Source organism: Tachysurus vachellii, chromosome 18 (genome assembly GCF_030014155.1).
Source record: "Tachysurus vachellii isolate PV-2020 chromosome 18, HZAU_Pvac_v1, whole genome shotgun sequence".
NCBI classification, from domain to species: Eukaryota; Metazoa; Chordata; class Actinopteri; order Siluriformes; family Bagridae; genus Tachysurus; species Tachysurus vachellii.
This window is the reverse complement of record NC_083477.1, coordinates 13,304,737-13,321,040: the sequence shown is the minus strand read 5'-3', so window position 1 is coordinate 13,321,040 and position 16,304 is coordinate 13,304,737. Positions and strand designations below refer to the sequence as shown.

General features: G+C 38.9%; 1 protein-coding gene across 1 annotated transcript in view; it reads right to left on the bottom strand.

Moving 5' to 3' along the window:
• Positions 1-9,245, bottom strand: part of cyth3b (cytohesin 3b) — a 41,796-nt gene extending 32,551 nt beyond the window's left edge. Inside the window, exon 1 of the mRNA XM_060892428.1 lies at positions 8,964-9,245. Coding sequence (XP_060748411.1) covers positions 8,964-8,982 — 19 coding nt within the window. The 5' untranslated portion in view covers positions 8,983-9,245. The remainder of the gene's footprint in view (positions 1-8,963) is intronic.
• Positions 9,246-16,304: the final 7,059 nt, after the last annotated feature.

Genomic DNA, 16,304 nt, shown 5'->3' with positions numbered 1-16,304 from the left:
CCACAGATGAGCACAAACTGCTCAAAAAGTTAATGCTGGCTATGAGAGAAAGGTGTCAGAACATACAGTGCATCACAACATGTTGGTGCCAGATACCACAGCACACCTTCAGAGGTCTTGTGGAGTCCATGCCTTGATGAGTCATAACTGTGTTTGCTACACAACAGGCACCTACGCAATATTAGGCAGGTGGTTATAATGTTATGGCTGATTGTTGTACATTTGTACACATTTAATTAGACTCATTTAAAAGATGTTACTGTTATGTTTGGCTTATGATGAGTAACACAACAAAAAAGCCTTCACTAACAGATTCATGTTCTATGATCATGATAGAGGTCTGTGGGTGAGAAGGATTGTATTGTTCTCATCCATATCAATAAACACATGTTATCAGGGCAGTTTTTGAGCTCATGTATATGGAATACTTATAGTAGATAGCACTTTCCTCTGAGGGTGTCATTCTGCCCTGTACAGTTGCATGAGCACCAGTCTAAAAAGATGCAGTTGGGTGGCTTCATATGTCGCAGAAGAAACTTGTGTTCGTCTTCACCTTCCCTAGATGTGACTAGATGTAGTGTGTGATAGGTGAAAAAGGAAATAATTAGTTTGAAGGCGGAAGTTGGAATTGACTGCATGTTCAACATAATGTGCATGCGGTTTGCTTCTAATCCGAATCTGGTCCCGTCGGGTCCACTGCGAACCAGAGCAGGATAAAGAGCTTACTGATGAGGAACACAAGAATTTTGTTTATGAAATTTTTGTTTTATTCCGTGCAACCAATAAGCTATTTTTGTAGAGTAGTGCCTTAATGTTTTCAATATGGAAATATTATGGTCATGTGAGCTCATGCCATAACAAAGCTTTTCTATACTGTGTAATGCTTTTTCATGATTTTCTGTTTTCCCTGTCCCTGTCTAAAACATGATCACTATTGTGCAAGTGTGCTTTAACAGGAAAAACACTGAAGAGTGCAACACAGGGCATCCCCCCAGGAACCTGATTGGCATGAATGCTGTAACCAACTACAAAATATTCAGTCACACACAACTGACAACTTCTGTGTCATTTTGTAGTAAATGACACAGGGTGCTTGGGGTAGCAAATGTTTTGGGGTGCTCATGTTCAGCATTGGATTTATTTGTCATGTCACACTCCACAGTAATGCTTAATGGCTCATATTAAATAGACACTCAGCACTTTACGGATTTGTATCTTTTCTAAGTACCCCTACAAGGGGCAAAATTTTCATAGAAAAGTTCCAAAAAAAAAACTAAATGAAAAACTATATATATTTTTTAATACTAATGTCTCTATCTTCAAAGTAGATGGTGACATCAGACCCATTTCTGCTCCCTAAAATGCCCCAAGTGCTGGCTCATGAGCATTTACAATTTGAATGAATTAACTTCAACTGCTAAAGTTCTTTGTAAAGTTAACCCAGAAGAGGGAAAACAACTGACTCTGAAAGCCAACAGAAACGAGAAAATTTGATATATGAGCTACGAGAAAATTTGATATATGTTCAAAATGACTGAAAATGTCAGATACTGATATCCAAATGCTAGTTTCCTCACAGGTTAAATCTAACTATAAAAAAGATATGGAGCACGTTGAAAAGGGTGCAGATTTGCAAATACTCCTTCAAACACTTTAGCAGCCATTTTAAGACTGCATTTAGATAAATACGGAACATACACATATACAAGTATTCTTCTTATTATAATTATACGTTTAGACATTAAGGTGCTAAAAACCCTTACGCCTGTAACAGCCAGATTGAATGCAACAAGACGGTTTATAAGTGTGCCATAAGAAAAAAAAAAAAAATCAGGCCTCTTTGATGAGGATTAGTAAAAAGGAACCCAGCGTATCAAACAGACTTCCTCACCACACGACGTGAGACGTTCTCATGTGGCACGGTTATTGCAGCCACTTCACCACTAATAAAGACTGACAGGATAAAACTGGGCTTGAAGAAAGGAATAATAAAAGTAAAAACCATCATATTGCATTGCAGTTATTTTCAGGGTATATGAGGCATTCAGATAACAATTAGGCTTGAAAGGAGCCTAGGTAATAATAATAATAATAATAATAATAATAATAATAATAATAATAATAATAATAATCAGGAATATGAAAGAATGTGGCAATAGTTGTAAAACTGAGAGAAATACAGCACAAGGCAATAACTACATGAAAGCTGTTACATTTAAATACTTCAGACAAGATAGACTTGTGATCGAACGACAGCTAACAGCAAGAAACTTTTTTTTTTTAAATCAAAGATTTATTTAAAACAAAGACTATGATCAACTCTCGCAGCGATTCAAGCACTTGATCATTTTCCATATTCTGTATTAATGCACATAACTATAATTCAGCCTGGTTATTTAAAATTCTTGGCAAAACATAACCCAAGACATTGGAGTGTTCATTTGCCTGATGGGCTAGTAACGAGTTACGATATGTCCGTTACTGCATAGTATGTCATCCCTCAAAGATCTCCCTGCATATGATCGAATATAACATGATATACACAGGGATACACCTTTTTCCTGTATCTTCAACACACCGAGCATTGTGTTATGTAATTTTCCGGGTCCTGAATCTCCCCACCTACACCAGCCTACTCTTTCCTCATTTAGGAAAAGTCACTTCAGAATGAAAAAACTTAGAGCTCCAGGGATGAAAATATAGCAAACACAGAGAAAGAAGGAGAAAGTTTCATGTTTTGTTTTTTTTTCCTCTGGATTTTATTCCCCTGCACAGCTTAGCACTCCCCAGACTAGTGTATAGCATGACTTCCTTTTGCGTGGGCCTGATGAATAGCCTTCAGCCTGCCTCGCGCCTTCTTAAATTCCCCCAATACTGACGCATTGTTTGCCTAAACGTGTTTCCAATTTAGCAGTTCTCAGACTTTTAACCCTGAATACCATGCTACCATGCAGCATTTCTTTCTGTCTGTGAACAGAGGTGCCTCTGTGAAGAAGATGCTTTAAAAGTCTGGATTTGTGGAGCAAGTATATCTTCTGTGTTTTAGCTTAACAGAATCTAAACTGAGTGTTTCAGAGTTGTATTGATACACAAGAGGCCATTTATGAAGACAAGCAGACTCAACAATAACCTGTTGTTTTTTGTTTTGGTTTTTTTAAATCAGTAGCACAAAGCAAAATCTCTGTGCTGAATGTTCTGCTCTACAAATATCGCCCTCATATATTTTGTTAGCACAATTGGACAATGCTTGCAGAAGTCAGCTTACTGCATATTCATTAAAATATTACTGCAGTTAAGATAATCACCCTAAAAACAAATATTCCCAGGCTCAGAGTTGGGCAACAGAGAAGCGTTTGCCCTATAGTTTTGAGATCATGAGTCCTGGTGATGCTGTCAGTGGCTAGGGGTCCAAGAGAGCAAGAAAGCTGTAATCTCAAAGAGGAAGGGGATGCTAACTGTCCCCTCTCAATCACAGAGACACTACTCAATCACGGCTGTCTGTGAGCTCATTCTTGCAAATGTGGGGTACCCAAAGAAAACACCTGAAGCAATGGGAGAACAAGCAAACTCAACACACACAAGGCAGAGGTGAGAATGTGAGACAATTGTGCTAAGCCACGGTGCCCAATGACCCTCCATCAAATTTGTGTCAGGTTAAATCTGTCCATAAAATGAGAGTACACTAATTCCACTCTCAAATACAACAATTTCATCTTAGGTGTATCTGAACAAACACATACCTGGTCAGAACGAGTATAGAGTTGTGAGTATTATTTTAACAATCTGAAAATAAAAGCTTGATTTGCAGTCAATTGAATAATCAAAGTCAGCAACAATATAATCAATATAGCAAGTAGGACTACAGTAAGTAGAGAAGTGTAAAGAATCACAATAGAAACAGCAAATAACCTTATGCTAAATCTCAGTCCTTTATTTCAGTCACTTCAGTCATTCATCTGGATGTGAAGTTTTGGGCAAATGGGTTTTTCAAAGAGATTAGATTAGATTAGATTCAACTTTATTGTCATTGTGCAAGGTACATGTACAGAGCCAATGAAATGCAGTCACTGCACCTACGTATTTTGAGGTTATTCATTCGTATCAGTACTAAAACAAGCCAGATGTGACTTTAATCATTTTAGTAATCTGAATTTTAAACTTGAAAAAAAGAAAAAAGTTTCTTGTCAGCATTTTTGAATGAAATATTGATTTATTTATTTGTTCAGCACAACATCTTGACTCACTTACATGTATAGATAAAGCATGAATTAAATCTGACTTCAGTTACATCTGACATAATCTAATCTAAAATGAATATAAACCTATATGAAATTGCTTGCTTTCAAGGTTGGAAAGGATTCAGCTTTCGACCTGATTATGTTCTTTATAAAACTGTCTCTTTATTTCCAGCAGCTTCCAACAAAAACACCTCAGCTTTAACTAATAAATATTTTCTGCTCTTCGTTTTGGATGGTTCTTTCCTCAGATTTGGATTTTCTGCTTAAGGCTATTACACAACAGTTAATTCCGGTTCACTAATTTGACTGGACAAGATGTGTTCCAAGCGTGCTGATATATAGTATAAAGTCACGGTGACACTGAATCTGTTACTACACTTCCTACAGGCTGTGGGTCAGTCTGTGTGCTGTATGGCAACCTTCATCATTCTATCCAGTGGTGAAAAGTATTTTTGTAGACGCAGCAAAGATAAACAGAATACATGGCCATAGTGTGTCTGAAATATTGGTTAGTGTATATTCAATTCTTATTTATAGAACTGTTGTGTAAAAGCAATTTATAGAAAGTGACGTGACGTGACATACAGTGGTATGGTGGCCCATACTCAGAATTTGTTCTCTGTGTTTAACCCATCCAAAGTGCACACACACAGCAGTGAACACACACACACCGTGAACACACACCCGGAGCAGTGGGCAGCCATTTATGCTGTGGCGCCCGGGGAGCAGTTGAGGGGGTCCGGTGTCTTGCTCAAGGGCACCTCAGTCATGGCCGGCCCGAGACTCAAACCCACAACCTTAGGGTTAGGAGTCAAACTCTCTAACCATTAGGCCACGACTTCCACAACTTTATAAAGCACTTAGTTCTGGTCCACTATTTGTTTGTGTTCACACTGTGAAACAAATCTGCATGAAGTCCCCATCAGTTACTACACTATCATTAACAACATCAACAGAGGATTCTTTTCAGCAAAAGGAATATAACTGATGGGGTCACGGTGTCTTAGTGGTTAGCACGTTCGCCTCACACCTCCAGGGATGGGGGTTCGATTCCCTCCTCCGCCTTGTGTGTGTGGCGTTTGCATGTTCTCCCCGTGCCTCGGGGGTTTCCTCCGGGTACTCCGGTTTCCTCCCCCGGTCCCAAGACATGCATGGTAGGTTGATTGGCATCTCTGGAAAATTGTCCGTAGTGTGTGATTGCGTCAGTGAATGAGAGTGTGTGTGCCCTGCGACGGGTTGGCACTCCGTCCAGGGTGTATCCTGCCTTGATGCCCAATGATGCCTGAGATAGGCACAGGCTCCCCGTGACCCGAGGTAGTTCAGATAAGCGGTAGAAAATGAATGAATGAATGAATGAATATAACTGATGAGGATGAAGATGAGAAAGAAGAATTGGGATGCTAACTAGCTGATGTGCTTTAAAGAGAGTGTAGACTTATTTGGTCGCACTGTGTCGGAAACGTCACTCACTTTATATTAATCTCTTGCTGTATAAAAGCAACATCTCACTTTTTATACTGAATATCATCCTTATTGTGATGTGGCTGTACGTAATCACAGCCACACTGATATCAGAATAAAGTGCACTCTTGCTTGTACTTACATCACACTCACAAACATCCTGTTGTACTGAATATCAGCATCAGTACCAGAATATCAGCATTGCTGATATTACCTAAAGCAGCACTCTTGCCTAATTATCACACCTGTATAAAATACATATGTGTATAAAAGAGATGTGTATACAGGTGTGTATACTGAGCTTGTGTGTACATAAATGACATGTAAATACTCGACTAGTGGAGAGGAGCTTGCTTCCATACAGTCAAAACTGATTCGTTATTTGCTTTTAAGTCATGCACAGTTTCTAGAATCGGGCACGGATTTGTTCATACGTACCCAGAGACAGTGGCAAGCAAGTAGTTTAGGTGTATGAGTCCTTGAAAGAGAATGCAAAAGCAATTAACTCAGCATTGCAGCATTGCAAAATAGGAGCACAGCCAAGCAGCAAATTTATCACAGAAAAAAAGAACAAACTGACAGTCACATCCCTGACAGTGATGGAAGAAGTATTTTTATGTGTCAAGAAAGCACTTTTGGTGCTCTCTGTCCTGCATGAAGTCATGGACAACAGTCACATTTTTCTCCTGGATGTCCACCAACAAGTTTTTACATTAACATTAGCGGTTTGCAACCATCCAAACAAGAGGAGAACCACAGGAACTTGCCTGAGGTTAACCTAATAAAAGTTACCTCACCCGTAACTTTGATAAACATCGATACTCAGCAGACAAATTCGAACTGGCTTGTAGCCACACACAAAATAACCACCGTCTGAACTAAATGCATCTGAATCTATAATACTCGCATATATCTAAGAGCATTGTGATATCTTTTTAATCTGACAAAGTGAGTCAGTATACTGTAGACAGGCTCGCACAGTGGGTGACAACACTGATTAGTGTTTTGCAGCAGGGGAGCGTCTCTTCCTACACTGGGGGTCTGATCTAGTCTCCCTGCTATATCAGACCCAGACAGCTAGCGTTATACACACGCTGGCCTCTCAGTGCAGGTTTAATAACCCAGGGCCATGCTAGTCTGAAAGGGAAAACCTAGAACTTTACATGAACCCCAGTCAATGATATTGGGTGATCTGACACACTTGTGCTCAAGTCCAGGAGCTGCACAATTATAGATTCAATAAATGATCCAAATGTTCAAATAGTTTTAGAATCTGGGTAACTGTGAATTTGTAACACCCTAACAAAACAACTCCAGCTGAATATTCTCTGTGAGGGTTCAGTCAAGTTCGAGCACATGACCATATGCATGTAGGCTCTGGCATTTTCAGGCACTTTATACAGAAGAGCCCCTACATGCTACAATAAGACCACTGTGCTTACTAGACTAGAACAAAAATATACAAACTTGTCCTACACTATGTCTGAGACCAAGAAAACACTTCTTCGCTACACTCCGTGCAAGACGTATGAATTAGTGATGGCTTATTAATGAAATATCAATGAAATATCAATCCTAATAGACAAATAATTAAAATCTAATCGTGATATGTTTTAGTAAAAACAGAATGTAGAAAATAAAGTTAAGTCATCTAGAACTATTGCTCCCTATTCTATATACACACACTTTTCTGTAATTAAACAGGACCCAAACTTAACAGACTCTGTTTACTCGTCAGGTACTCACTGGTCAGTTTATTAAGAAGACCTGGACACCTTTTCATTCGTGCAGTTTTCCAACCAGTCAATGACATGGCAGCAGCACAAAACCATACAGATACAAGTCAAGAGCTTCAGTTCATTTTTAAAAGAATAAAAAGAAAATGTGTGAAGTGAAATAATCACTCTTTACATTTGTGGTGAGCAGAAAAGCATCTCAGAATGCATATTGTGCCAAACCATGAAAAGTTTAAGCTACAACAGCATAAGAAAACATCAGGCTCATTTACTGACAAGCAAAAACAGGAATCTGAGGCTACACTGGCCACAGACTCACCCAAACATCACACTTGAAAAGACAAGCTGATATTTGTCCAATCTTTAATGTACATGTGTTCCTAATAAAGTGGACAGTAACTGTAGAATTCCTATCTTTCTATCCATTTTTTGCCAATATTCAATAATGATACCGTATACTACTTGGTATGAATTTGTATAAGATGGAGGAATCTCTAGACACTTTTTAATTCTATATGATTCTGATCCAAGGTGTGATTACGAAACAAGCTTTTTTTGCATTTTGATCATTTTCATAGCCTACAGTAGTATGAGATCTTCAGGAATAATATAATTTCCATGCATAATGCAATAGGTAAAAATGCATCAAAGAGGTTTATAATAATAAGCTTATTATTATAAGTACTGTTGGCATTTTCCAATTAAATCTGAACCACTTATGTATAAACCTGTGTAAAATGTCTTATTGACATTTAAATAAAATCAGTGCATTTGTGAAAAAGAAAGCAGAAAAAGGAGAAAGAGAACAATTCCTGAATGGTATTTAAACAGATTATAAAAATGCAGTTTATAGCAATAGAAATGCAGAAAAGTAAGAGAACGGTGATAGAGATAGCTGATTCTCAATCAAATGTAGTTCATGACCTTCACCTGTACTACTGTTTTTAAACAATTATTCCAGCTGGTATTTTGGGGTCTTTGGTTTCTTTCTCTAGAAAAATGAAAAAAAAAACTTAAATGTTTTATGTAGAACCATGCAACAATTGTTTTCCCATGCCTAAAGGTTTCAACCAAAGCTAGAACAATTAACTATCAAACTAACCACTGAAAAAATCTTTATTTATTTAATAAAGTTTGGTGTATACCAATTATGTTGGTGAAGCCAATTACATCATCACCGGAATTGGATCATAAGATTAAATAGGGATTAATTTCACAGTGCAGGTTTGACTATTTTGTCCAAATGTCCATCAGTCACACTGATCTCAGGTCAGTTTCCATCCATCCAAAACTTACTAACACTGGTTTAATATCCATTACCTGGCCTTCAGAAATCGTTGCATGTGCAGAAGCAGAATCAGAGTGCAGAAGGATTCAGAAGCACGTTATAACCTTGCAATATACACATTTAAACCTAATCTAATCTAAACTAATCTAATCTAATCTAATCTAAGTGAACAGCTCATGGGTTATTGGATACGATCAATGCATATATGTGCAATCAGACAACGAGCAGAAGAAAACCTACCTTGATTATCATCATCCATGCCTGCTGCTAAATGGGAAGGTGTGATAACAAAAAACGGATAAATAAAACGCTCCGAGCCTGATGGCTGTTACAATGTCGGATTTTACGCTGAAGGCTGCATTTAAAGGCGGCTCGCATCACACGTCCTGTCGGGGACCAACAATTTGTGTTTCACTGTCTTTGCGAGACGGTTTTTATCCCTGTACGGTGTGAACGGATGAAGAATCTCTGATCTTCAATCACTCGGAGTAGTGATGCGACCTGTCCATCCAGCGCACCAGCACTGACTCGAACATCTGCTTTTCACGGCTTATCTGAAAGCGCTTATTTCGCACCGGTTTTAAGGCAGGCCCCGCCTCCTGAGCTACGAGCTCGGCTAATCAGAATCAGAGGACTGTGTTCGAGTGTGAGTTCCGAACCAATCAGAGTGTAAAAGGTGGGCTTTGAAGGAATACGAGTGGTGCGGGGATTAATCACTGTTACAGCTGCCCTTTGGTACGTCATTACACTGTATCCATCCCGCCCTTTTTGCAGCTACAAACCGGCACACACGTGATTCATCGTGTTGGCCTGTATTAGTGCTGTGTAAATAAATCAGTCGTTGCATTATTAAGGTGGAGTCAGCAAACGTTGAGATTTTTCCCATCTAATAACCTCAAGTGAAAAAGAAATGGATCCAAATTCAACTGGTTAGACTTAATAAAATGTACAAGTTGATGAGGAAACGAGGTAATGAGGTTTAATGAGGCACGCTGAGGCGTTCAGATTAGCCCTGAGATGAACCAGTCCCACTTAAGAGAACCTGCTGACATAAACATCAATTGAAAAGGTTATACAAATTGAATATACAGAAGAAATAAATGTGTTAAAAGGAGCAAAAGTTATAAGTTATGATCATGTCCAGAAACTGGTACCGGAAGAAAAGTGGTACTAAGACCTCGGGTTCAGGCTTTAACATTCGGTCACGTGGACACTTAAACCAGGAAGCAGGGTAGACATTAAAGGCAGCTCTTACATACGACAGTGACTACTGAGATCCCTTAAAATAGGCCTCTTTGGGAGGAACACAAAGTTGTTGAACATACTTCAACTTTAATTTACAGCTTAGACCAGGGTATGTGCACACACAAAAAAAGCAAGACTGGTCCTGGAGCTGAAAAGTTCTATTAATCCGCTAATTAGGTGAGTTGATTCCCAGGTATGCACAAGCCATATGTGGAACCTCAAGAAGAAGTGAAGAGGGTGATTGACAGGTTGCATGCAGAATGCCACCAAGCAGGGTAGGGCAGACGCTCTGCAGCTCTGTTCCAAAGCCATTAGAAAACATGGGAAGGAGTTGGTCATGGCAGAGGTGGCAACAGTTGAGGAAGATCAGTGGTGTTTCAAAGTCATCACTCTTATGAGTCCCGGCCCCAAACTTTCCCAATGGTTCAGCAGAAAGTATAGGTGTATTCCCTGTAATGTTTCTAATGTTTAATCATCTTTCCAACACAGTCTTAAGGGTTAATCTGGCAGCCAACTCCAGTTTCTGCCAGAGCTTACCTCAACATCACTCCTGGCTTGACATAGTGGTGAGGCCCATTTCAGCTAAAACAGTGTCCCTTATTGAGCTGACTATCCCAGTGAAGGAGTAAGTGGAAGCTGTTTATGAGAGGAAGAGGTTTAAGTATCCAAAGGTGGCTGCTGAGTGCAGGGTGTCTGGCTTGAGCATTTGTGCAGCATTTATCCATTGGAGGTCAGCTGTCCAGGCTTCATACCCATCTTAGATGGTGGTTTTGGGGGAGAAGCTTCAGAAAGTAGAACAGAACTGGCAGAGAAAGTGGAGAAGGTCAGATTTTGATGTACTTTCTTGGATGATGGCATTATAGCTAGCACCACTGGAGATGCATCATGACCAAGATACCCAGCAGGTATAAACTTCTTTCTGTACACTGCAGTAGGAGATATGCTGGTGTATATTTTGAAAAGATAGATAGATATTTTGTATTGTATTGTTCAATGAGTATATTCTGCTTGCATACTCTTGCATGTCTGTGAGTAATACTTGATTTTGTGACATTAAGAAAGGTTGATTGGCTTCAAAATACAGTATATCCAACATATGTATGTATATATTTAAATCACTTTCCTAATAATTACATGGAGGCTTAGGGGTTAGCAGGTTTGCCTTGCATGTCCAGGGTTAAGGGTTTCGATTCCTGCTTTTGCCCCGGGTGTGGGTTTTTCTCCCTGTGCTTTGGGCATTTGCTCTCGGTACACTGTTCCCCAACCTGTACGATTGGGATGTCCTCTCTGTCACTCTTAGTAAGATAAGTGGTAAAGAGAACAGACAGATGGATGGATGGATGGATGGATGATGTTCATATTTTATGTTCATAAAATAAATTAGCTGTGAGGGTTTTTTTACATAACTCCTTTTACAATTAAAACGCAATTTGACTTGATTGTACAGTCAACATGATCATAAAACTCGACAGGACAGCTAAAAAAATTTTAAATCTCACATAACCAACAAATTGAAGCATTTTGTGAATTATAGTTAAAGTGCACACCTGCAGCATATGAGACATAGTATGTTATTACACTCAGCTATGACTAAGTGTCGGACTGGTTCCAAAATTTAATTCACACTTTTTCCACTAAAGGCATTAACATACACAAAAAATTCTTTAGAACCTAATTATATTTGGACCTATTTAGTAGAAATGTAGAAAAGAAAAGTTGTGTGTGCATGTGTGATCGGGAGCGTTAGTGTAGCTAGTCTTCTGTCAATGCGGTTTATCGGCTTTAAGAGATAAATGGAAATCACAGACAATAGACTTGACTTTCACATAAAGTTCTTGCTCAGTATGAACCCTGCTTAATATACTGTTTATACAGGACCATTATTATTATTCTTATAAATAATAGTCTGGGTCACTTGAGTGCATTAAACTTAACAGATAGTTCACACATAGGCTCCTCTTTCCTGGAACTGAACTGGCTTTTTAATATGATGTCTGAACCACTGACGCCAAGTGAGATTTTTGCCTACATGGAAATTTGAATATTGAGGTCACGTATAATAGACGTGTGGAAAATAAGATAAAGAATCTGCACCAGAACTATATTCCTCTCATAATCATAAAGAGCAGAGGATGATGGTAGTGAGTTGCATTAACATTACAGTCTGCAGTTTCTTGCACACAAGGATTCAATTATAGCATTCCAGCTTTTTTGGGTGGGTGGGGGTCGTGGGGGTGTTTGTTGGGCAAAATTGATGCCTGGGTCCCTTTCAGTTCAGGACAGTATTGGGTGATTTAATGAAGCTTATCTTTGTATTTGAATAGATTTAGGACACCAAAATATGCTATTACATAATTTCAGATGAGATTTAGTTTTTTAAATGCAACCCAGCTGATGGTCCCAATGCTGATTAAAATGAGCATGAAGAATCTATTTTACTATTGTTTTCTATGGCAAATGGAAAAATGCAAAAGGACCAGAGATGAGGTACAAAGAATAAGGAGATTTATTTATATATATCACCATTGTTTTTTCAGTAAAACAGTGTGACAGATTCCGGTGAGACACGATGTCCGTCTCATAACCACGGTTATGGGATTAATAATGCTGAATTTTTATTGTTTATCAGAAAACCGAAGAACCTCCGGGACCAAGTCCATAGACTGAATCCAAAGTCCTGAAGATTTCTGCCAGATCTTGTCAGAAAAATCTGAAAGTTCTTTCCAGGAGTTAGCAAATAATGTTCATTGGAAGAGTGGGAGTTATAAAGAGAGAAGGAGAGTTTGGGAATTTGGGGGGTGGCCCCAGTTTGGGGGAGTATTTCCTGCTCAAAAAGCAGATGTCTGGCCCACTCCAGGAAACTCTCTGTTTTCTTAGTTTTCCCTTTTTTCCACATTCCTTGGGTGTGGATTCTTTCAACAGAAACGGCAAGGTCATCTTAAGAAAAAGTCAGTGCAAGTATATCATTGCTTTTAATGTGTCCAAAATATTCTTTCTGTTGGTTCTGTTTCTCTCATTAATAGGATTTGAAAAAGGTTCTTGACTTCTAGAAGGAAATTTAATTGGAACTCTCTCTGGTAGAAAACGAAAACAAAAACAAACACATTGCTGTAAGGTTCTGCAAAGAACCAATAAGGACAATCCTCAGAATATCCAGATGGTTCCAGATAAAACCTTTTTCTAAGTGTGCACTAGTTGTAACAAATGAAATCTGCAATAAATATCTCTCGTTTCACTCACTATCTTGGCCTTTCCTAAAATAACTTCTTTGTTGTGAAAGTGCAAATGCATTGCAGTGATCATCTAAAAGGAAAAATCTAATCAAAACAATATTATCTTTTTATGCTCCTTTCCAGACCCTAATTCTTTTTTATCCAGTTCAGGGGAAACAATGCAAAATTATCATGCTAATATTACATTATTAAAGTGAGGGAAAAAAGTGTAGAAGCATCCACAGAATTTAGGCCCCTTGGATAAATAGTTCACATAAAAATCACACTGCCATTAGCCTTCTTCAGACAGAACAAATCACTAGCAAGAGGTCGTGCACAAAAGCTATTATTATTCCTAGCGACAAAAGCTAAAGAGCATAGTCTAATATTGTACAGTTGGTGCTGTACAATTCAATACCCTCCATAATGCACCTCGTCCTCCTGACTGCCATCACCAAATTGAGAATTAATTTGTATGTTTGTGTGAAATGTATAGCCTGGCTTTGCCAGAATGCACTTAGCTATCAGCACGCCGAGGGCTGGCACCTCTGGGGCAGCATGTGTCTGTCTGATTATAGAGTCAAACAGAGAAGATGGACACATGACCGACTTCTAGCAGCCTGAATGAGCAACTGGAGCATCCCTGTCTCGTGCATATGCTCCAGTCGCCCCAGTCAAATGACCCCCCCTTTCCCATCCCTGAAGCCAAAAGCCCCAGATTCAACCAGGTCAAATATAGCATACCCTCATTTGCTGTGAGACACAATGCATGTTGTGGTTAAAGGAGTTTGAGAGAGAGAGTGAGAGAGTGAGAGAGAGAGAGAGAGAGAGAGAGAGAGAGAGAGAGAGAGAGAGAGAGAGAGAGAGAGAGAGAGAGTGAGTGAGAGAGAGAGAGAGAGAGAGAGAGAGAGAGAGCAACTGCTGTCAAAATCAGCACAGTTCAATAAATGAACTGCACTGAGAAGTGAATTGCAATAATAATTTCATCTAAGAATTAAAAAAGTCTTGTTCTATAATTAATTCAAGCACATTAAACTAACATGTAGCTCTCTAGGCTGGGGAACTGTGAGGAAAAATTGGTATCCTGTGGTGGAGGGTTGGAGCCGGCGGAAAGGGGCAAGACAGGGCTAGAGGAAGCACAGTGCATCCGGCATCCTTTGTGTCCATGCCTATCACTTACCTCTCCAGCATGTTCTTTGCATTAGCAGACTGAATGGACAGAGCAGTCGCTTCTGCTTTGACACATACCATATGAGCAGCCCAGTCTCTTTTGTCTGGGCCCAAACCGGTTCCTATAATTCATATGGTGCCTGGTGCATTTATTGCGATTTTGGAGAACTGTATATACCATGATATGCTCTCCTTTTTCTTCATAATGCTTGGGAATTGAATTCTAGTTTAAATAGGCTGACAGTTTTATTGACAGTGACAGAACTTCATGTTGTGGATGCGTTTAGTGGAATGAGCTTTGATTACATTTAGCTCTACTAATCCAACACATTATGTAGAGATGGTAGATTATGTTAAAGATAGTTAGAAATCAGCACCAGGCTCACTAGTTTGATCCTGAGCTCAGGTTGGTATGGTTTGTGTTTCTTCCCAGCTCTCAAAAATATGCAGGTAGGCGTATCAGCTACTCATCAGCTATGTATCAGCTATAACCTGAATTAGTGTGAATGTGCATGGTGTCCTTAGAGGCTGGCATCCTGTTCGGGGTGTATTCCCATCCATCCAGGGTGTTTTCCAACGTTCCTGGGTTAAGCTCTGGCCCCATCATGTCTCTGACCAGGATACGCTCTTACTGAAGACAAATGAACCATGCATCATAATACAGTATATGATGGATGTGTGTACCTACTAATGAATACACAACATCTTGAATACACACAAGATTAATGATTATTTGAAGCCATTATATCTTTCTTTGCAGTTCAACATTATATGTTAGCTTTTCTTTATGTGATGTCCCTTTTCATAAAGAAATCAACTGTCACACATCACACTCACAGCAGACACCATATGCTCACACACACGGGCATGACTGGGTCAGACCTTTTGCACAGGATGCACCTGATGTAAAACACTGAACACACATAAACACACCACTACATGCTTTTCTGACACTGGGCAATAATATGAATATTTTGAATATGGCAACTACACAGCAATAATACCTCAAATAAACATAAACCCTCTTCTGCATACCACAGGATGTTGTTCTGTTTCAATCGTTTTCTCTTGTTATCCATTTTCAAGCACTTTCATTTGCAAAACCTCATAATCTAAGTGCTCAGTGCAGGAGATTAAATATGTGTAGCTTTAATGCAGAGAGGGTTGATGCACAATGATTTAGACCGTTGCCTTGGAAACACATTATTGAACCGTGCCATTAGATATGTTTTGATCACGTCATTGGATGGAGCTCTGGGAGAGAAAAGAAAAAGAAGCTCCACAGGGGTAAACTGTACACTTCATATTTTTTTTTTTTATCTTTAATATTTACTTACTTACCAAATGATTTATTTAGACTCACAAACAAAAATGCGGTTAATCATTTCTCTATATGAGGTGGTGTTTCATATAAGACATATAAGATATATACCTATGTATAACAGTAGGACAAACACTCATGGCTCAGACACAATATTTCCTCCTTTTTTTGACAGAATATTTGTCCTTTATGCAACATGAAGACATTCTAATGATTAAATCAGTTGTCAAATCAACCTTGATTGAAGGAATTCATTTTACAGTGTTAAAAAACAAATTTCTCTCTCAAGAACTGCTAAATTTAATCTCTGCCTCTGTCAATCTATCCTTGTGTGGACAGCAGGGTGACTCTGAGCCAAGTATCGCTGATGTACAAATACAGCTCAATGTTCTTGGCTGTGTTGTTCCTTATATCGTGTGCATGTGCTGCACCTCTGTGGCCAAAAACTAGAAGTTACAGACCATTGTTTGCCCATGCAAAATACAAAATAGGCTGGATTCATAACTAGGATTCAAATTAGATTTGGACTTCTATTCCATCTCCACCTCCATGGGCTAGTCTGTAAGAATATCCACAACATTTCCACATTATAAAAGGTATAAAACATGACAGATGTTATAGGGAACTAATAAA